The sequence below is a fragment of the Echinops telfairi genome, unplaced genomic scaffold (genome assembly GCF_000313985.2).
Source record: "Echinops telfairi isolate 266 unplaced genomic scaffold, ASM31398v2 ScPeMD7_7417;HRSCAF=8455, whole genome shotgun sequence".
NCBI lineage: Eukaryota > Metazoa > Chordata > Mammalia > Afrosoricida > Tenrecidae > Echinops > Echinops telfairi.
The window spans coordinates 7,949,464-7,970,767 of NW_022111317.1; the positions used below are offsets into that span (position 1 = coordinate 7,949,464).

At 51.1% G+C, this 21,304-nt stretch overlaps 3 protein-coding genes across 6 annotated transcripts in view; 2 read left to right on the top strand and 1 right to left on the bottom strand.

Moving 5' to 3' along the window:
* The first annotated feature begins 5,810 nt into the window (after window positions 1-5,810).
* Window positions 5,811-8,082, top strand: ZBTB3 (zinc finger and BTB domain containing 3). 2 transcript variants are annotated; one of them, XM_004713624.2, is made up of 2 exons: window positions 5,811-5,942; window positions 6,213-8,082. In XM_004713624.2, exon 2 carries the CDS (start codon window positions 6,264-6,266, stop codon window positions 7,842-7,844), a length of 1,581 nt encoding a protein of 526 aa, XP_004713681.1. In that variant the 5' UTR covers window positions 5,811-5,942; window positions 6,213-6,263; the 3' UTR covers window positions 7,845-8,082. The 2 variants fall into 2 exon arrangements, with proteins under 2 accessions (XP_004713681.1, XP_045153224.1); XM_045297289.1 differs by lacking the exon at window positions 5,811-5,942 and adding an exon at window positions 6,099-6,121.
* Window positions 8,083-11,555: 3,473 nt separating this feature from the next.
* Window positions 11,556-21,249, bottom strand: TTC9C (tetratricopeptide repeat domain 9C). 3 transcript variants are annotated; one of them, XM_045297350.1, is made up of 4 exons: window positions 20,631-21,249; window positions 19,612-19,997; window positions 14,931-15,113; window positions 11,556-12,378 (listed from the first exon to the last, which is right to left on the bottom strand). In XM_045297350.1, exons 2-4 carry the CDS (start codon window positions 19,847-19,849, stop codon window positions 12,284-12,286), a joined length of 516 nt encoding a protein of 171 aa, XP_045153285.1. In that variant the 5' UTR covers window positions 19,850-19,997; window positions 20,631-21,249; the 3' UTR covers window positions 11,556-12,283. The 3 variants fall into 3 exon arrangements, with proteins under 3 accessions (XP_045153285.1, XP_045153284.1, XP_004713544.1); XM_045297349.1 differs by having other exon boundaries at window positions 20,246-21,249; XM_004713487.2 differs by having other exon boundaries at window positions 19,612-21,249.
* The window catches only part of HNRNPUL2 (heterogeneous nuclear ribonucleoprotein U like 2), an 11,124-nt gene continuing 9,721 nt past the window's right edge, over window positions 19,902-21,304 (top strand). Inside the window, exon 1 of the mRNA XM_004713623.2 lies at window positions 19,902-19,925. Within this exon, the coding sequence (XP_004713680.1) occupies window positions 19,902-19,925 (24 nt within the window). The remainder of the gene's footprint in view (window positions 19,926-21,304) is intronic.

Here is a 21,304-nt window from a genome sequence, read left to right on the forward strand (position 1 = left end):
TCTGTATTCCCCATCATTCACAATGATTGATTTTTTGTTTTTTGATGCGTGATACCAGATCCCTTCGACACCTCGTGATCACAAAGGCTGGTGTGCTTCTTCCCTTCTATGTGGGCTTTGTTGCTTCTGAGCTAGATGGCTGGTTGTTTACATATATAGGCATTTGCAAAGCAAGTCATCCGCCCTAACTTCCAAGGATCTATTGGGTGGATTCAAATCACTAACCTTTCAGCTGGTTGTTATACTGGTGTGATAGATACTTTCATGTCAACTTGGACACATATGAAAGTGTAGCATCTAGCCTGTCGATCAGGTCAGAGCCTGATGGTGCGTCCTTGTGGGTCTGGCATTCTCATAAGGGGGGTCCTGGGAATATCCCCATCTCTCTCTGCCTTCACCTTCCTGCTGGCTAACTTTGTTTGCTACCAGAGTACTGGAGATGCGTCTGTTGCCATTAGATCCACAAGACTTTGCACCCACCAGCTGATGATATTCCTGCATTCTGCATCATTGCATGTGGCTGCATAAGTCTAAAGAAGGATGTAAGGACTAGTATCAGAATCGATGGACTTGAGTTGGACTGGGTCGGGATGTTTCCTTAATTTGTAACGACTTCTTGATATAAAGCTCTTTCTTACACATACCTGAGTGTCGCTGGATTTGTTTCTCTAGTCAACTAAGCCTAACACGGTGTGTCAGTCTGGGTAGACTAGAGAAGCGAATTCATAAGCACATCTATGTATATAAAGGAGAAGTTTATAGACAAGACGAATTGAACATTGAGAGAACCTCCCAACCCAGTCCAGTCCAAGGCCGTAAGTCTGATATTAGCCCATATGTCCGATCCCAATCTCTAAAGTCCTCTTCAGACTCATGAAACACATGCAATGAAGCCAAATGCAGGACGATCACAAGCCAGTGGGTAGAAAGTCCCTGGGTCCAGTGGCGTTGTAAGCATCTCAGTGCTGGCAGGGATCTCTCTGTGGCTTCTCCAGCTTCCGAGGTCTGGTTGTGTCCATTGGCTTGTCTTCTGCAATGTCTCGCAGGGAGTAGCAGAGAGAGAGAGGTGCCTTTCGCCTCCAAGGAGGAAGTAACAGATTTCCCAGGATTCTCAGGAGGCCATGCCCACACAGAAGTCTCATTGACTATCTCCAGATTGACAGCCTAGACTCCACCCCTACACTCTTAATCCTTAAATTGACACCTGATAAGGTGACTACCACGCAGTCAGAGGCTCTGCTTGGATAAGAACAATCCTAGAGCAATGCCAACGACTTTTTTTGTGCATGTATGCATGAATGTCCATACTACATCATTAAGTGTTTCTGTACCTTTCTCACCTTTTCGCATGGGTGGTGTGGCTTGTTGGCTTTCTTGTGGATTAGAACAACACAAACGTACCCATTCCCGCAGGACCGAAGTGAGGTGTCGGCAGAGCGGGGCTCCTTCTGGAGATCCTAGGAAGAGTCTGTGTCTTCTCTTTCCGTTTGTAATTTCTAGAGCAGCGGTTCTCAACCATCCTCATGCCACGACCCTTTCATCCAGCTCCTCAGGTGGTGACCCCCCACCATACAATTATTTTGTCCCGCCTTCATAGCTGTCATTTGCTACTATTATGAACTGTCATGTAAATAGCTGATATGCAGGATGCATTTCTATTGTTACAAATTGAACATCATTAAAGCATAGTGATTCATAGCAAAAACAATAATTATATATTAGGAAATATTTATTTCTAATGACAAATAAATGAAAATTTGTCTTGAAGCATGGTGTAGCTTGGGTAACAGTCTTAATATAGCAACACTAAACTACATTGCTACATTTTGCCACAGGATGCGTAAAAGCCAATGTCAGTGTGAAAGTTGAGATAGCTTCTTTCTCACCAGATCAGCATATCTGCATGTGGGCGACCCGCCCAGAGAGATAGAGGAGTGGTGTCTCGGTTCCTAAGACCATCGAAATGTGTGTTTTCCAATGGTCTTAGGCAACCCTGTGAAAGGGTCATTCGACCCCCAAAGGGGTCTTGACCCACAGGTTGAGAACCGCTGCTCTAAGGCCTGTACACTTCCCTCCCTACACTTCCCTTCGTCAAATAGGCCTGTCGACCTTTGGGCTGAAACAGAATTGGGACAAGTTCAGTTTCAGGCCCTGCTTTCCGGGGGTGGCAGGGTCTCGCTGCACAGAAGTGTGAGATTTGCTGGACTCAGACTTGGCTCCTTCATCTCTTGGTGCGCGTGCTGTTGTGTCCTATCGAAGAATGCATGCCTACAACACACTGTCCGGCAGATCTGCCCATGCTTCCTTCTGCACGTTTTAGCTCTGAAATTCTGGGATTCAGTACGTTTTGAGATAATTTTTTAAAAATTTAATTCCTCATTTTATTGGGAGCTCTTACAGATGTCATAACATCCCATAACTCTGATAGTTCAACAAGAATTGTACAATTGCTACTACAATCAGTTTCCAAATGTTGTCTTTCCCCTTGAACTCTTGGATCTCCTTTTTTTTTGTTTTTTTTTTTAACATTTTATTAGGGGCTCATACAACTGTTATCCCAATCCATACACACATCAGTTGTGTAAAGCGCATTTGTACATCGTTTCTCAAAACATTTTCTCTCCATTTAAACCCCCGACATTAGGTCCTCATTTTTCCCCTCCCTCCCCGCTCCCCCCTCCCGCATGAGCCCTTGATAGTTTATAAATGGGTATTTTGTCATATCTTGCCCTGTCCGACGTCTCCCTTCATCCACTTTTCGGTTGTCTGTCCCCCAGGGAGGAGGTCACACACAGTTCCATGTAATCGGTTCCCTCTTTCCTACCCACTCTCCCTTTACCCTCCCTGTTTTGCCACTCACACCACTGGTCCTATAGGGCTCATCCGCCCTGGATTCCCTGTATTTTCAGTTCCTATCTGTACCAGTGTACTTCCTCTGGTCTAGCCAGACTTGCAAGGTCGAATTCGAGTCATGGTAGTGGGTGCGGGGAGGAAACATTTAGGAACTAGAGGAAAGTTGTATTTCTCATCATTGTTACATCGCACCCTGACTGGCTCATCTCCCTTGGATCTCCTTTTGATGTAGGACATCAACCCACTTTGGTCTTTTGGTTTCTGAAAATGGAACAAGCAATGAAGGTGCTTCTTGGCTTTCTGGACTAACCACTAGGCTGTTAACTGTAGGTCATTTGTTCAAACCCACCAGCCGCTCAACAGGAGAAAGATGAGAGATGAGGCTGTCCGCTCCTGCCAAGGTGACAATCTCGTCCACTCCAAGGAGCAGTTTCACTCTGCCCTACGTAAGGGGAGCAATAGGTTGGAATTGACTTGATGGCAGCGAGTTGGGTTGGGTTTGGATCTTCCTAAAGGAGGCCAATAGGGCCCCACATCTAGGGAATTCACTTCAGGGAGGCAGAGGTACATGATGCAGTCATGCATATCCATGGATTAGATTGCTTCTAACCAGGCATTAAAGCGCCATTCCTGAGGGAGGGAGGGGCGGGAAATGAGGGGCTGATACCCATGGGCTCAGGTAGAAAGCAAATGTTTTGAGAATGATGATGGCAACAAATGTACAAATGTGTTTGACACAATGGATGGATGTATAAGTTGTGATAAGAGCTGTAGGAGCCCCCAGTAAAATTATTTTTTAAAAAAAGAAAAGCGCCATTTGTGCATATTCACATCGGTCCCAAAGACTAGGCAGCCCTTAACCTTGGAGCAATCTTTTTGGAGACTCCATCCCTGGGTGAGACACTCAGGCAGGGGAAAGGATGCAGCACGTCCCTGGGGACAATGGAGGCCTCATACTGGGAACTCTCTCCAACCCCCCACCTCCACCCCATCTTGCCTGATAAGACTCCCCACTGGTTATGATTAGTGGGTAACTGTAAGGATGGGTCATTGTCTCTGAGCTTTGTGAGTCACTGCAGTGAATGATCAAACCCGTCAGTGAGAGCCAGCAGAGAGTATGGCTTGTGCCTGTTTGTCAGGGACTCAAGAGGCCCAGGACTTGGTGGCTGGCATCAGAATGTGAAAGTGGAAAAGTGGGGATAATAGTTTTCTTCACTTTTTGGCAATGACTCTTTGTATGTGTCAGCTTTAAGTCACACTTACAGCGTCAAGTAAGGTCCAATTCCATTCTTTTAAATGTGCATATCTCATTTCCCCCTGGAAACCCTGGTGGCTTGTGGGTTATGTGTTGGGTGGCTAACAGCAAGGTTAGCAGTTTGAAACCACCGGCTGCTCCACGGGAGAAAGATGAAGTTTTCTACTCCCGTGAAGATTTGGAGTCTCAGAAACCCAAAGGGGCAGTTCTACTCACTATGGCACCGAGTTTTGGGTTTTTCCTTTTTTCAGTTTCCCTAACACCATTTGTTGCCAAGATTCAGCTTTCCCTCTTTCATGGTCTGACATCATTGGGGCTTCAAAACATCCAAGGTGTTACTGGTACACGCTTAAAGGAAAGTTGTTGTTTTTTTCTCTGCTCAATTGAGAATAACAAAGCTGGAGCCAGGCTTACCAGGGGGAAAATACATAAAAAATGATGTAGCTATTATAATATGCCACATCGCTTCTCAGCCTTTTGACTAAGATCGATTGTAGTACAATATGCCACAAGGTTCAATATTAACTGGATGTGAGATTGAGCCTATGGGTGTGGGCCAAGGGAAGTGCCTCACAATCATCTGAACTTGGAATATTGGAGTGGAAGAATCCAGTCTTTCGTAACCTGTTTTAATGGGGGGGAAACGGAGTTGAAATACAAGATTTTTTTCCCCCCTATGAACTTTTGAAGCCTCCTCATGCATGTGAGGGTTTATCTGGGCTCTCTATTCACCATTGGTCTGTATGTTTAGCCTTATGCCAGTACCACACTGTTTTGATGACAGTAGCTTTGTAGTAAGTTTTAAAACTGGGAAGTCTGGATTTTAGGATGGGTGTTTTATTCTATTTCTGCTGCTGGTCATTTGAAAGGGATTGCACGGAATCGCTTTGGGTACTACTGGCTAGTGACTGCTGAAGTTCTCACCTGACCAGTAGGGTAGCCATGAATTTGGTGGCTGCTCCTCTGACTGGCACAAGATGGTTACCAATGTTACCGGAGCAGTGACTCAGTGGCCTGGGTCTCACTCTCACCCACCACACTACACACATCCAACTTGTTCGGTAGTCAAGCCTCCAATCAGATCTAACTAGATTTAGAGGCTGTACTAGGGACATGCAAGCCACTCTGGCTTCAGCTTCAATATATTGTGTCCACTCTTCCAAGTGATACAATATTACTTGTATTAGGAATTAAAGCAAATCTGAGGGAGGTAGAGACCTTCAAGAGGCAGTTACAGTTCAGAGCGTGTGGTCTGATACTCATGGTTACAGGTCTAGGGCTCGGGCTTCTTGGCTCCCAGGCCGGGAGCGATGTGCTCACCCTGCAGATGCAATGACGCCACTCGAGGCTCCCCAGCTCAGCTCCCTAAACCTCCCCGCCCAGGCCCTCGGGAGGACTCAGGTAGCTTGAGACACTCAGCCAATCCAAAGGGGCACTGAGGCACAGGAGGCGGGACGAGGAAGAAAAGTTTAGGACAGGATCATCAACCAATCCGACGCCGAGCTTCCGGAGCCGTGGCCGCGGGCACGCACTTGAACGCCAGTCAGAGCGCGGGGGCGGGTTCGTAGACAGTGAACCAATGGGTGGCGGGGAAAGGCGAGCGTGAACCAATTGAAACTGAGGAGGTGGAAGAAGGCGGAGTTCTCCCGGTGGGTGCGTGGTGGTGGGTGAGGGATCGGCTTTCTCCGCTAATTCCCACCCGAGCACTCCTTAGCTCCTGGGATGCGAGAGGGAGAGGCCCGAGGAGGTCCTGGGGCTGGGCGTAAGCACGTCCCCGGAAAAGGTCTGAGAGCGAAAGAGACTGGTCCTCGGAGGAGCTGCTGGAAGCTACCGGGTGGGCACCGAGAAGGCGGAGGCTGGCCAGGGGTGGGACTTCCGGGGGCGTGGCTTTTCCGACGGAGGCGGTTCGTGGTACTAAGGTTAGGTCGGGGGGCGGAGCTAATTGGAGACCACTTCGAGTGACCTAGGAGAAAGGAGGGGAGTAACGTAACTGACGTTCCTGGGGACGGGAAGGTGTGCCGAGGCCTGGGGGTGGCATGTTGCGGGCTGGTGCTAAGGTCGCTGGGGAGGTTACCTGGCCTAACCCACTGCCCCCTCTTCCCAGGAAGGCACCCGCGGGGACCTTGCTAGGGCCCCTCCCCTTCGGGGGCATGCAATGGAGTTTCCAGAACACAGCCAGCAGCTGCTCCAGAGCCTCCGGGAGCAACGTTCCCAGGGTTTCCTTTGTGACTGCACCGTGATGGTGGGCAGCACCCAGTTCCTAGCCCACCGGGCCGTGCTGGCCTCCTGCAGCCCCTTCTTCCAGCTTTTCTACAAGGAGCGGGAACTGGACAAGAGGGACCTGGTGTGTATCCACAACGAGATTGTCACGGCGCCCGCCTTTGGGCTGCTGCTGGACTTCATGTATGCAGGCCAGCTGGCCCTGTGGGGGGAGACCCCCGTGGAGGATGTGTTGGCAGCCGCCAGCTACTTGCACATGAACGACATCGTCAAGGTGTGTAAGCGCCGGCTGCAGGCCCGGGCCCTGGCAGAGGCCGACAGTACCAAGAAGGAGGAGGAGACCAGCCCGCACACCCCGAGCTTGGAGTTTTTGTCCAGTAGCTCCCATGGCTTCCAGCCTGCCTTGGCTTCCGAGGAGACATCGGGCCACTGGGCCAAAGGGGACTGGAAAGGCCCTGCCGCCCCCTCGCCTACTGTCCGTCCTCCGGATGAGCTCTCAATGCCCGGTGGGGCCGACACCACACAGCCTGGCGTGGAAGTGGACTCCCCGCATCTCCGGGCACCTCCCCCGCCGACAGGAGCTGAGGTGGCGCTTGCCAGCCCCAGTAGCTCTACAGAGACCCTTCCTGGCAACTACTACTCCCCGGGCCTCGCAACGGTTTCAGCAGAGCCCTTGGCTCCTCTTCACGTGGGGCCTGAGAGTCTGAGGGTGGTGGAAACGAGGGGTGCTGGAGGGCCCCTGCAAGGCTACTATCCCCCTGCCCCAGCCCCAGCCCCCACCCCTGCCTCTGCCCCTGCTGCAGCACCAGATGCACCCCAGGCCCCAGCCCCAGCCGAAGCTGAGCTGGTTCAGGTGAAAGTAGAAGCTATTGTGATCTCTGATGAGGAGTCTGATGTGGCAGAGGAACAGCCCCGGGGCTCTGGGGAGCTCTTCGCATCTGGAGGTGCCGTGTTTGGGGGGCGGCCTCCCCAGCCAGAGGCGTTTGAGGAGCCTGGGCAAGCAGGATTGGCGGAGGTGGGGCCAAGTGACCAGTACTTGCCCCCTGACCTTCACCTACCCTACCATCTGCTGCCAGGGCCAGGGCAGTATCACCGAGCGCTGGTGACCTCGCCCCTGCCCACGCCCCCTGTCCTGCACGAACCCCTTTTCATGCCTTCCGAGTATGAAGCAGCCCCCGGAAGCTTCGGGGTCTTTACGGAGGATGTGCCCACCTGCAAGACGTGTGGTAAGACCTTCTCCTGTTCTTACACGCTTCGGCGACACGCCACGGTACACACGCGGGAGCGACCTTACGAGTGCCGCTACTGCCTGCGCAGATACACGCAGTCCGGGGACCTCTACCGCCACATCCGCAAGGCCCACAACGAGGAACTGGCCAAGCGCAGCAAACCGGATCCAGAAGCTGGCCCCCTGCTCGGCAGTGGGCCGCCTCTCCCCGGCTCCCCGACACCAGACAGACCGAGCGGTGCTGGGGGAGGGCCACCCAAAGATTTTGTACTTGGCCCCCCAAATTAACATGGGGGTGGGAGGTGAAAGTAGGAGCAGTTACGAGGCCTGCTCGGACCACCTTTTTGGGTGGGACAGCGAAGAAGGCTGGGGGCACTCTTGCTGGGAGGACAGGCCGGTGGAGACACCCTGTCTTTTTCCTTCAGCTTAAGAGCACGGGACTGCCTGGGACTTCTGCGGTGTGTTTGTTCACGTCCCACCCTGCACCCGGACCATAAAGTGAACAGTGGAAGTGGCCTTCTTTGAACTGGTGTTGGCTGGTTTCTTCTGCACACCTGTGCACGCCCCTTGACTTCTTTCTTCATTCTCTCTCTCTCCAGGAAGTTGACATCCTCAGGAGAGAGCTTCACAAAATTCACAAAGCAAAAAAAAAAAAAATCCATGATCTTTTTTTTTTTTAAATCAATTTATTGGGGCGCATACAATTCATCACAATACATAGATCGATTGTGTAGAGCACATCTATACATTTGTTGCCCTCATCATTCCCAAAATTCGCTTGCCTCTTGGGTTCCATGATCTTTTCTTTCCATGCTCCACACACTTCTTTGAAGCCCCCCTCGTCCTTGGGGTTGGGGTGAAGGTCAGGTTGCTTCTGAGCAAAAACAGGAGGAGGGAACATTTTGCACCAACCCGGTTGATCACCATCATCTGCCTTGGCTGCGCTCCTTGGGGCTGAGCTTTGTCGGGTGCACCATAGTGTCATTTCATCCTCAACAACTTTGAGATAAGACTCCACCCCTTTCTTTTTTTCATTTCTTTTTGAATGAATATTTTCTTAACAATAAGCAAATTTGAGACTCATCAGAAGCACTTCCTTGGTCTAGGTCACTTAGTTAAAAAGCAAGCCAGGACTTGAACCCTGACTTGCGACTCCAACACTTTGTGTGCTGGGCTGGCTGAAAAGTGTGTGGATGTTCGTTCACAAAAAACAGGAGGTCGTTTTTAGCCTGTTTGGCTTTGTTCTCTTGGTCCATTACCTGGGTTTTCCACAGAAAGAAAAGCTCTGGTGGGTTCTTTGAATGACATACTGCACCGAGGACTAGCCATGTCTGCCTGCGCTGTGGACATGTGAACTGAGGTCTCTGTGGAGGAGAAGCTGAAAAGCAAGGGCCTAAACCCCATGGCAGCCTATTTCAGAGGGGAGGTTGAGGGCCCGTGGCAGTATAGAAATGACAGGTGCTATGGGGGAGTAAGGGCTCCCTAGTGGCACAGTGGTTTTAAGTGCTGAGCTGCCCATCCAAAGGCTTGTGGTCCAAACCCACCGGCCCATTTGGAGGCGCAAAGACCTGGTGCTAGCTCTCAGAAGAGACTGCCTGGAAGAGCCCCCAGGGTAGTGCTATGGGGCTGCGAGGAGTCAGGATCTACTTGCAGGCCCAGGACAATAATGTGGACCAGTGGCAGCCCTTGGGTGGTGCCAGGGTTGTGGTGCTCAGCAGTTAACTAAAAGGTTCGAGTCCAACCAGAGACAGCACCTTCACCTGGAAGAAAGGCTTGGTAACCTACTTGTGGAAAAAAAAAAAAAAATCAGCCGTGGAAAACCCTGTGGAGCCCAGTTCTATCCTGATGTGTGTGAGGTCACATGAGTCAATTCCCTTCTAAGTCCATAATCTCCCTGTGACTGTAACCCAACAGGACCTGGGTCAAGGACGAGTAAGGTCCCAAATCCCAGGTGAATGGGTCTTCATGGTTCCTCAAGGGCGCGGGCAACGCCCTCCCTGTCTAAGTGGGATGGCCAAGAACCTAAGAGAGGTGATTGTTGACCTGACACCATTCGGAGGAGTATTGACAGTGGAGACCCCTGAGAAATGGAGGGGGGATTTGGGACGCTGATGTGGGATGCATACACAAAAAGAGCTCTAGAGGGGCCAGGCTCCATGCCTGTGGGGAAGAGTGGTCATCTAGAATTGAGGAGAGGGCTTCCTCCAAGCCCTTCTCTCTGACACCCGGAAACTAAGCGTCAAGGAGGCAAAGGATGCCAACACAAAGAAGTGTTCGGAATCCAGCCTGGCGAGCTCTGCATAGTAACCTAGGATGATTACCTTATAGGACGGAGACAGCTGGGCAGCGAACATTGAACCTCTGACCAAAGCCAGCTCCTTAGTGAGGACATGAGAGAAAGCAAATGGTGAGTCGCGTGTTCGCTGGTGAATGAGCTCAATGCCTTTCACTCTCCACATCAGAAAAGCCTTCTGACTGACTTAGCAGGGGCTTCCTGTCTTATTTATGCAAGGCAACTCCCTTTCCAGTAGCTGCTCATCTGTGCTACCACATGCCCTGAAATCCTCGGTGAAAGGAGTAGAAATTCTAGCTGAGTACAACACTTTTTCCCAACTCCTCTAAGAGAAAAGATAGAATCAAAATCTCTGTAAGCACCAGTTACGTTTAGAAATGTGAATTTTTATGCCCTATAAAAATTTTTTTAAAAAAAGATTGGTTGCCTCAAAACACGAATTTCTAAGACCAAGACATAACAAATACCTGTGCCTAAGATGTCTGGGTCTTGCTATACCTCTGCGGCCTTGGGAACACACTAACCATTGTGAGCAGTCAGGTCAGGACCACGTGCAACATGTCTTCTCTGGAAAAGCAAGCATTCATGTTCAGTTCTCAGCTGGAGCTCCTAAACCATGGGCAGGATTCCTGCTGTGCATGGTCATGATGGGTGGGAACGGAAGCCACAGCACGTAGGAACAATGGTTCCCCAGTCTGGAGTTCATTGATTGTATCCCCTTGACCTCATTTCACATGTTCCTCCAAAGGTTCATTTAAAAATAAATGGGTGATCAAACATACTCTATAGCTTACATATTGACTCATGGTAGTACAGGGAGGATGTCGTTTAGACAAAATTCTGAAGGTGGGAATGTGGATTTGGGAAACACCGTCCTAAACAGTCCTCTAGGTGCCGACGTATGGGCTTCCATAGCCACTTCGGATCCTTTCTCTCATACAAAATCTTCAAATGCTGTGGGAAATACCAAGGACTGATAAGGTGTATGGCATTTATGGCCACAAACTCCCACGCAAGAGATTCCAGTACCTGTGGCGGATTCTTTGGGTTATGGATTTGCCAGACCTCCCCAAGACCCCATCACGTGTCCACCTCCTCCTCACGAAGCTCTCCACGAGGACAGAGACGTCGGTTTGAGGGAGCTGGCGCTGAGCCAAGGCCACATCAGACCTGCCGCCACAGCCCAGGCAGCCTCCAGAGTTTAGTTTGATTTGTGCTCAAAGGGACCAAAGCAGGCACGTCCTTCTTCCTCAGTGTTTTCCTCCTCTGGAAGGTCTGGGATGCCTGCAAGATACAGGGTTCAAGAAGTGAACCCTATGGGATAGTTTGTAAGTATCCTGGTGGCGTAGGGGTCACGTGTTGGGCTGCTAACTGTAAGGTTAGCAGTCAGAAACCACCAGCTGCTCCACGGGAGAAAGATGAGGCTGTCTGCTCCCATAGTGACGGATAGCCTCAGAAATCCTCGGGGCCGGTTGCCCTCTGTCACATGGGGTCGATCTGAGTTGTAAGACTCAAGTGAGTTTGGTTTGGATGATGGTTTTGTTTCTAGACGACTTGGCAGCTTGTCTTTCTGTGTGTGTGTGTGTGTGTTAGTGAAGTAAGCATACTACAGATAGATGCACACTGAAAATGAGAATGTGTACGTGGGTGGGTTTGGGGCCCGAGGGCTGAAGAGTCATGAATACTTAAACACTGGACTCCTGAGGTGCTTGAGATAGAATCGTTTAATGGAAAAATAAATAGGCTTATTTATGATCTGAGAGACGAAAGTCCCGAGAGAAACAACGGGGCACACACTTTGCAGGATAAGCGAAGCGCAATGTGTGTGACTATCAAGGAGGATCAGCAAGTATAATGTAACCAAAGGTGGGTAAGGGATAGCCAGGGATTGTATTTTCATAGACTTGGGCCCGATGTATTTTAGCATCACCAAAAAATAGAGCCCGAGGTCTGTGGCCCGTATCACTCTGGCTCTGGGCATCTCGGGAAACGAAGCAAGACACTGCTTTCCACCGATCGTGGCTATTCTCGCCTCCGCCCGCTTTGCTCCTCTCGGCATATAAACAGATGTCAAGAGATCTATCAACAAAACCTAGGCCACTGATAGGGCTACGTCCCTCATGGATGACAGGGCTGCTGAATGTTTTCTGGTCAAGGTTCTAATGAAAACATTCCCCCAGGGAACGTTCTGGTGAAAATGTTTCTTCCCCAAGGTGAAAACGCTCCAGTACAACATGTATTGAAAGCTGTACAAAGCTGGAGACACAAAAGGAACAGGCCTGTGTAAAGATGAGAGAGTTTGTGAAGAACTGGGGGCAAAAGTGAGCCACGTGGGCCAGAGGTATGGGGTGTCTGTCTCCTGCTGAGGCTCGGGTCCTCCCCCGATGGGTCTTTAACAGTCCACCCATGTGCACGTGCAGGGGCATCTTCCCTGTTAGCCAAACATGCCCAGGTAAAGCTGCTGCTCTTTCTGACGGTAGCTGCTGAGCTCCGACTGTGTCATCTGGAGGTACCGCCGCACATTGGCATCTTGAAAGAGGAGAGAGAAGGCGGTCAGAGATGGCTGGACCCTAAGCCCTCCTTGGGGAAGGGAAAGTATCACACTGCCACTTTTTTCTGGCTCTGAGACATGAGTACATGACAACTCCCCTACGTAAGAGTAAATCGCATTTAATCACGCTCCTGAATTTTAAAACTCTTTCTAGAAGAGTGAGTCTCATCAGCACCTTGTAGATCCAATGGCATAGCAGAGCCCACAAAGAAATGGCCTGCACCCTACTTCAGTCAGTGTGGGGTCTTCCAACAACACAGCGGCCAACCGTTGGTCTCTTCCCATCAGGACTCAAGAAACAATTAGTCGAAAGGCTGAACAGATGACAGGAATCACAGCTGGAGAGCAGAGGAACTAGACAGGGCCTGACAACCACTAACCACCCAGGATCAGCTCCCAGTAGAAGGTCCCGGGCAGAGTAGGAGAAAAAAATGTAGGAGCAAAATTCAAAGTCACAAGGGGAAAAAAAAAACCCACCAGACTTACAGGCCTGAGAGAGACTGGCTGTGGCCCTTGGACACACTTCAAACCTGGAACTGAACGCACTCCCAGATCACCTTTCAGCCAAACAGAGATACCTGTAAAGTGAACAGCACTCCACATGCCCCTCAGAACAATCCACCACTGGAGGCTGAGGGGCAGCACGTGCCCGAAAACACTGCTTGAAGGCAGGAAGGGGCTGGACGGGGCAGATGGAACAAGTGGAGAGTGCTGGTGCCATGGGAGTGGGTGGGCGGGGTCCGCAACTAATGCCAGGAGACAAAGTGTGTCTAAATGGTTGAGTGGGAGATGAATTTGCTGTCCTTGTGAATTGAAAATCACAATGGGATTTTTTTTTATTTAAATAGGCTGGAAGCTAAATTTTAAAAGGGCTGCTTGAAGCCAAAGGCGTCCCAGCAGAGCTCCCTCAGGATGCTCTCCTCACAGGCGGCCATGAATTTGTGCACGGGAGCTGAGTCAGCAATCCACAGGACGAGCAGTCAGGGTTTCCTTATTCACCGAGGCATTCCGTGGGAGGGTGCGGCCTGGCTGCACGTGTGGGGCCTCGGCTTCCAGCACCCAGTGGCTGCTCTAAGTCAGAAGGTAAAGAGGGAGTAGTTCTCAGTGCTGAGCCAACCGACACCGATAGGAATCTGTCACAAAGCACCAAGCTTCCACTTCTTGATCTGTCGGCCTGACCCTAGGTCATTCCTGGGGTTAGCAAAGCTACCGGCTGGCACAATAGCTCAGGCACAAGCCAAGCACCGGGGAGGTCAGCACATCCCGGAATCCTCAGCCATTTCCGAGCAGCAGGGCGGCATTTGCCAGGGCTCTGGCCAGTGCTTGATTTTTTATTATTATTTTTAAACGGTTTGAATGATGAGTTGGGTGAAAGTTTAGAGAGCAGGTCAGTTTTCCATTCAACACGTCACACCCGTTTTGTTTCATCTTGCTGATCACAGGCCACACGGTGCCACATCATCAGTCCCACTTCCTCCCGTGTTTCCTGTGTCCATTCCTCCTCCATCCCTCACCGCTGCATGCAATCGGGGCTGGCCCAGAGGACCTCAGGGGCATGGTTGGCAGGGGTAGGCCTGCTTTCAGCCTCTCACCTTCCTCTGGTGGCAGTGGTGGCCAGGGATCCCCCTCTCCGCCCTCCCTATCCGGGGAGCCTAGCACTCAGGTCCAGACTGGTCTGGAGTTGGTGCACTGTGCCTGAGTGCAGACAACGGGGAAGGGCGCCCAACAACACCTCCCCCCTCCAGCTCCCCCTTCCCCCAAGTGCCCTAGTGCTGTGTGTGCCACTGCCTACTCAGAATGTCTAGAACACCATCATCACCTCTGGGTTACCAGGTGGGTGGAGTGGGTGGGAGCAGGGTGAACCCCTGTTGCTGCAGGATAAGCCTGAAGCGAGGAGGCCAGATGCCCCCCGGGGCCCCTTGTCCAGCCTGTGCGTGGTCTGAGTTTTTGCTCAAGGAAGGAAGTGCACACAGGCTGGTGTGTTAACTGTAGGTTGTCCGTACGTCAGACATAACCCGGAGAGTGGCTGTAGCACACATGTGTGCATGCACACACAGAGGTTACACACAAACATTTCTGGAGAAGAGTCCATTAACACTGCTTTCTCTTAGAGACCAGCTTCACAGGAGTGGGGGAGGTCTGTTCACTGTGCATCTTGTTTCACGTTTTGGATTGGGAACGGTGTCAATGAATCCCCTATTCAAACCACTCAACACACTGAAAACGCACAGAAAGATAGCCTCCTTCCCTTCAAATACACTGCTTGGTTACTACTGCGATCAAGTCGATGCTGACTCCTAACAATCCTACAGGACAGGGCAGAACTGGCCTGTGGGTTTCCAAGGCTGTAACTCTTTACAGGAGTGGAAAGCGGCATCTTTCTCCCACAGAGCAACTGGTGGTTTTGAACTGCTGACCTGGAAGTTCACAGCCCAATGTGGAACCCACTACGCCACCAGAGCTCCTTAACTCCAGCCCGGGAGGGCCCTTTTCTTGGTCCGCACGGTGCTTCAGTTCCCTTCCCTCTCACCTTTCGGCTGCCTGTTGACGGCAGCCACGAGGTAGTGCCGAGCCTGGTCATAGTCCTGCAGATGGAAGAAGGCCACTCCAGCCCGGTACAAGGCCTTGGCATTATCAGGTTGTCGTTCGAGAACTTTCTGACTATATTCCTTTACTCGTTCGTAGTTCACAGGCTCCATCTGAAGAAGGCATGCTAACGGGGCAAAGGAAAGGGAGAAGAGGGTCTGCAGTCAGTCCCACTGGCAGGGTGCAACGTGGCACGAAACCGGCAACATGAACGCCTTCATGTGAACATTAACAGCAAACACTCACCGTCTCCCACATGCCAGGCTCGTCCAGGCACTGGGGATGCCCTGCAAACCCAAACCAAACTCCCTGCCACCAAGGCGAGTCTGACTCCGAGGGGCATGACAGGACAGAGCGGAACGACCCGAGGGTTGCCGGGACTGCAAATCTTCAAGGAAGCAGAAGTCTTGTCTTTCTCTTGAGGTCTGGCTGGTGGTTTCTAGGCTGTGTTTGCATCTCCTCTACAGCACCCCCAAGTGGTCACATAGCTCACAGTTCAAGTGGGTCACATCTGACTCACAGTGACCCTGCAGGGCAGCTGCGGCAGTTAGGCTTTATGTCCACCTGCACTGGGGCAGGGGTGGAATCCAACCTGTCAATCAGGTCACGGCCTGAAGATGCCTCTTGGGAGATGGGGGGTCTTTTTATCAGCCAGAACCTGGGAACTTCTCTCTCTGCCCCTATGCCTTCCTGTTTGCTGGGACGGAGCCTAGTTCCATTAGGCCAGCAGTTCAAACCAACCAACCGCTTCACAGGAGGACGCTGCGGCTCTCTGCTCCTGTAAAGATTAGCCGCCTCAGAAGCCCACAGAGGCCGTTCGACTCGGTCCTGTAGGGCATCTGAGTCCAAACCAACTCAACGGCAGTGAGGTTTTTTTTTATCACTATGTAACATGTTACATACGTTAGTTCATTTGTTTATTGTCTGCCCATCTCTCCGACTGAAACGTGTACTCCAAGAGCACAGGGATCTTTTTGTTTTCTTATACTGCTGGATCCTCAACACGTAACCATCGCTGTTGAATGAACTGAAACGTTAGCAACTTCCCAAACCAAACCAAACCACTGCCGTGGAGCTGACTGCAACTCCTGCAGTGACACTGCAGGCCGGAGCTGAACTGTCCCCAGTGCCGCTAAGGCCATCACCTTTACAGGAACAACGAACATCGTGCTAAGTGAGAAAATACTAACGGTGCCAAGGGTTTCATCCTACTTGAACCCACAAGGTCGGTGGAAACAGCAGTCTAGACATCAAACAATTAAAAGAAAGAAATCAGGAGTGCATCCATTGGCACAGGTAAGAGCTCTTGATGCATGGAATCCAAGACAGATAAATCCCTCAGGAACAGTTGTGGGAGTAGGGATACCATGAGGGTAGGGGGACGGTGGGGGGAAGAAAGGGGGAGAAAGGGGGAACCCATCACAAGGTTGGATATATAGCCCCTCCCAGGGGGACAAATAACAGAATGTGGGTGAAGGGAGACAACAGACAGTGCAAGATACGAAATAACAATAATAATAATATATAATTAATTGATCAAGGATTCACGAGGGGGGGAGAGCTGATACCAAGGGCTCAGGTAGAAAGAAAATGTTTTGGAAATGTTGATGGCAACATATGTACAAGTGTGCTTGATACAATTGAGTAATGGATTGTTCTAAGATGTGTAAGAGTCCTCTAATAAAATGATTAATATAAAAAGAAAAAAATCAAATTATGCACTATACTGGGCAAATCTGCTGCAAAAGACCTCCGTAAAGTGTTTAAAAACAACTATATCACCTTGAAGAGTAAGCCATGGTATTTTCCAATTTTAGTATATGTGCTGCCGAAGCGAGCACGTAAGCCATGGTATTTTCAAGCGCTTCATCTACACGCAAAAGCTGAGCACTACACGAGGAAGACCCATGATGAATTGGTGCGGGTGAATTATAATGTTGGCAGAGAAGACTGAGTAGATACCGTGGACTACCAGAACAATGAGCAAATCTGTCTGGGAGGAACTATTGGCAGATTGCTCCTGAGAAGCACATTTGGTAAGACTTGGTCCAGCATTTGGTCGCGTCACCAGGAGGGACCCGTCCCTGGAGAAGGAAGGACGTCATCCTGGGGAAAGTAGGTCAGGAAAAGAGCAGCGCTTCCAGAGATGGGCTGACACAGTAGTTGCAACTGTGTGAGCTAGCGGTCACTGTGAGATGGCCTAGAACTGCGGTAGCCACTGGGTGTCCTCCCTCACACACAGGGCGACACCAACCGCCACCGCCTGTACCCCAGCCGACTGCCACCTTTCTCCCTCTGCAACAGCCGGGGGTTCCAGCCAGGAACCTTCCTGTGAGCCGTTAACCCCTGAGCCGCCTTTCAGGAGGACAAGTACTGCTTTTGTCATTTGACTCCAACAGGACTATGCTCCTATGGACTACACCTTGTCGAAACGAGGTAGGTTTGCATCTAGCCGAAGCTAATGCGTACTGTACGAGAGTATGTCACGTTTTAAATGACCACTGACCAAGAGACCAAATGATGCGTTGCATTGGGTGCACGTGCTGCAGAAGACCTTTTGCAAAGCAAGGCTGTTACTCTGAGAGCCGAGGTGCACCTGACCCAAGCCCCCAAGCCACGGTACTTTCCACGGTCGCAGATGCCTGCGACAGTTGGACACTGAATAAGTTAGACCGAAGAGGACGGTGCGTTTGAACGATGGTGCCAACGAAGGATCTGGAAAGTGCTGCGGACTGCCAGAAGAACAAGCACGTGTGTGCTGGAAGACGGCCAGCCAGAGTGCGCCTTAGAGGGCAGGACGGTGAGACTTCGTCTCGGACACTGGATCAGGAGAGAGCGGTGCCGGGCAAAGGACACCGTGCTTGGTAGAGTAGAGGGGCAGCGAGCGTGAGGAAAAGCGTCGGCAAGATGGCTTCACCCAGTGTCTGCGGTGCAACACAGCCGTTGTGGAGGAGGGCACAGGGCCGGGCAGTGTTCTGCTCTGTGGTACACTGATAAAGTTGTTCTGGGTCAGGACCAACTGGGTAGCAGCTAGTTACGAAGCTGTCCTCATTAGCAGCTGTTAAAAGAGCCATTAGGAAGTGTACACATGCCTACTTTTAATCATGTGGATGACCCCCACCTTGGATTGTTAAGCATTTTTACTGTACTGCAAAGACATCTCATCAGCTCTACTTAATCTACTTGCTACAGAAAGGGTCTAAGAAGTCTCTTGTCAGCATAATAATTTCAGCTACACAAACTCTGGCATCCATCTCTCAACCCAAAGTCAGTCTGGGAAACAAGGCAGTGGACACGCCGCATAGCAACCAGATCTCTTGACTGGCGGAGTTGGGAAGAATGGTGCCCCGCTCAAAAGGACGGCAGCTCTTGCCACTTTTGAAGGTGCGGTGAGATCCGGACTAAGCCAAACCCAAGGCCGCCAAGCTGATTCTTTGTTGTTGTTTTTTTTAAATCAGTTTATTGGGGGCTCTTACAGCTCTGATCACCATCCATATATACCTCCATTGTGTCCAAGCACATTTGTACATATGTTGCCATCCTCATTCTCAAAACATTTTCTTTCTACTTTTGAGCCCTTGGTATCAGCTCATTTTTATCCCTCCTGAGGTGGTGGTGGTGGTCGTGGGGGCGCTGAACATATGTTGCAGAAGCAGACTGCCCCATCTTTCTCCTGTAGAGCAGCTGGTGAGTCCGAACTGCTGACCTTTCCGTCAGGTCAGCAGCTGACCACTACCAGGACTCCTGGTGGCCCTTAAGGATTCACTCAACTTCAGGTCACAGTCTAGCACAGTGGTTCTCAACCTGTGATCGTGACCCCTTTGGGGGTTGAACGACCCTTTCACAGGGGTCATGCAATTCATAACAGAATTACAGTGATGAAATAGCAATGGGAAAAATTTTATGGTTGGGGGTCACCAGAAATGAGGAACTGTATGAAAGGGTCGAGGCATTAGGAAGGTGGGGACCCACTGGTCTGGCACCCATCAGTTAGGAGGCGAATAAGGAAAAGCGCTTCAAGACCTCAAATACCGATGATCGCTTACCTGACCAACTGAAGCTACGGCATCTCTCCCACTCATCACATTTCCCTTCAAGAAGCATTACCCTAACCACACAGCCAGTACTTTTTTCTGAAGAGTGCCTAACTCCTTAAAGGAATGGAATTGTGAAGTTCAGTTTGACGGGAGGGCGACATCAGGATCTCCAAGGGTGGAGTTGTGTTTAACAACGCTTAGACAGCGTTTGAGGAGGTGGCCTGGTGGCGTAGTGCTTATGCCTTGGCCTGCGAAACTCAAGGTTCTCATTTCTAAACCACCAGCTCATCAGGAGAAAGCAGGGGCTTTCTACTCCCATACAGCGTTACAGTTTGGGGCTCTGACAGGGGCAGTTCTACCCTGTCCTATAGGGTCACGATGAGTCGGCAGGGAATCCAGGGCAGTTAATCTGAATTTTTTTTTTTGGGGGGGGGGTTAAGTTTGAGAAGCACTGATCTGTAGAAACCCACTGAGAGCCCAATGCCTTGGAAAGATTCCAAATGCATGTCAGGAAAACGATTTTTAAAAATGGTTTCCCCAATGTCCACAGATGGCTCCACCCCACACACCCTTCCGTCCCGTTCTTACCGGCTAGATTGTTGTAGCAGTCTGTCTGGGTGCTATGCAGAATATTTTCTTGTTCGGGTGTGAGGGCCGGGCCCTGGGGTCCTAGGTTAGGTATTGGGGAGGGCAGGCTTGGGTCCAGCCCCCGGAGCTGCAGCAGAGCTCGATGGTACCTGCTCACGGCATCGCGGTACTTCCCTTCGCGGTAGCGCTGGTTCCCTTCCTCCTTGTACAGCTGAGCCTCCTGCAGGCGCTTCTCCATAAGTCCTCCTACAGAATCGAGGCGTCACAAGAGCCAAGTGGCGCTCCAGACGATGGGCGCCAAAGAACCGATTTTGGTAGCCGACTCAGAAAGCGGGAAATTGCCCTTCTCCGGGAGGGTCTACCTTCTTCTCCCTGTGGTCTTTTTCCTGCCTCCAGAAATGCAGAAACTAATTAGGAAAGGCTTGTGGAGAGGGAAAAGCTAAAGATTAAATGATGGATAAAAGGGAGATTCCGGGTGCAGTGATCCCTGAAAGGCCCTAAGGAATTGCAGCGGGCGAAGGACGCCGCGGACTTTGCTCCCTCCTTTTTAAATTCGTTTTTGGACTAGCAGCCCTGGTGGTGCCGTGGTTTAAGCTCTTGGTTGCTAATCAAAAGGTCAGCGGTTCGAACCCACCTGTCGTTCTGCCGGAGAACGACGTAGACCTGCACCCTTGGAAACCCACTGGGACAATTCTACCGTACTCGGCCGGTCACGTCGTCCCCGAATGGGAATCCACTCGAAGGTGGTGGGTTTGGTTGGGGGTTTTTGGACACACCCTCCCCCGACCTGGAAGTGCAAGGAAGTAGGCGGGACGAGATCTTAAAAACAATCCAGAGAGCTTGCCTCCTTGCTTGCCCTTCCTTTGCACTTCTTCAACAAGCATGCGGAACGAGGCAGGGGACGGCTAAGAATGAGGTCTGGGCGCCTAACCCACAGATGGCGACTCCGCAGCAACTTAGTTGCAAGTCCAAGTCCTGCCCACCCGCCGCAGCCCGGAAGTCTACTGAACTTGGCGTACGGAGAGAGCACGGAGACAAAAGGACCCGTTTTCCCGACAGTTTAGCAGCTAAAGGGTCGCACTCCTTGCATCACGGCGTCCAATCCAAACCGGTCCCGGGAAAGTAGCTCCGCAGAAGTGGCTCCTCCTCTCCAACCTTCCCGACGCGTCAAGCCGAAAAAGTCCCCGGGCACCTCAGCCAATTGGAAAAATCCCGGACGGTTACAGCCAGCCAATCAGAACTGCATATAACTATTCAAGTTGGCTAATGCGAGAGCCGAATGGCGGAGTCGGCACGTCTGTTGCTAGGTAGAAGCGGAGGCCTTGAGAAAAGAGCGTCTTGGGCCTCCGGTGTTCCTAGGTTCTGGAGCGTCCTATTGTTTACTAGGCGGGGAGACGATTGCTAGTAGGCGTTTGTGGTGCAACAGAGCCCCTTATGACGTTTTTCTAAAAGGAGCGGGACACAGAAATCTGTTCTTAATTTCTAGAAGCTGCTGCGAGCATAGTCCTTAGGAAACAGGGACTAGCAAGCAAACTCCAAGGGTGGCAGTTGGACGTGGGACTGGGGTAGGGTCAGGAAGGGAGTGGGGGTCCGGGAAGGATGTCCGGAGGGCCGCGCAGAAACCTCAAGAGTACGGAAAACCAGGCGCGCGCACTCTTCCGTGCTACGAGGCACTTGAGCCGCAGCCAGCCCT

Excerpts from the sequence above, each read along its gene's own strand:
- TTC9C (XM_045297350.1), bottom strand. The coding sequence starts at position 19,849 with ATGGAGAAGCGCCTGCAGGAGGCTCAGCTGTACAAGGAGGAAGGGAAC. Across the intron at positions 15,114-19,611 it reads CTGCTACAACAATCTAGCCG|CATGCCTTCTTCAGATGGAG; the intron begins GTAAGAACGGGA and ends TTGCCCCGTTAG. Across the intron at positions 12,379-14,930 it reads CGTCAACAGGCAGCCGAAAG|ATGCCAATGTGCGGCGGTAC; the intron begins GTGAGAGGGAAG and ends TCCTCTTTCAAG.
- ZBTB3 (XM_004713624.2), top strand. The coding sequence starts at position 6,264 with ATGGAGTTTCCAGAACACAGCCAGCAGCTGCTCCAGAGCCTCCGGGAG.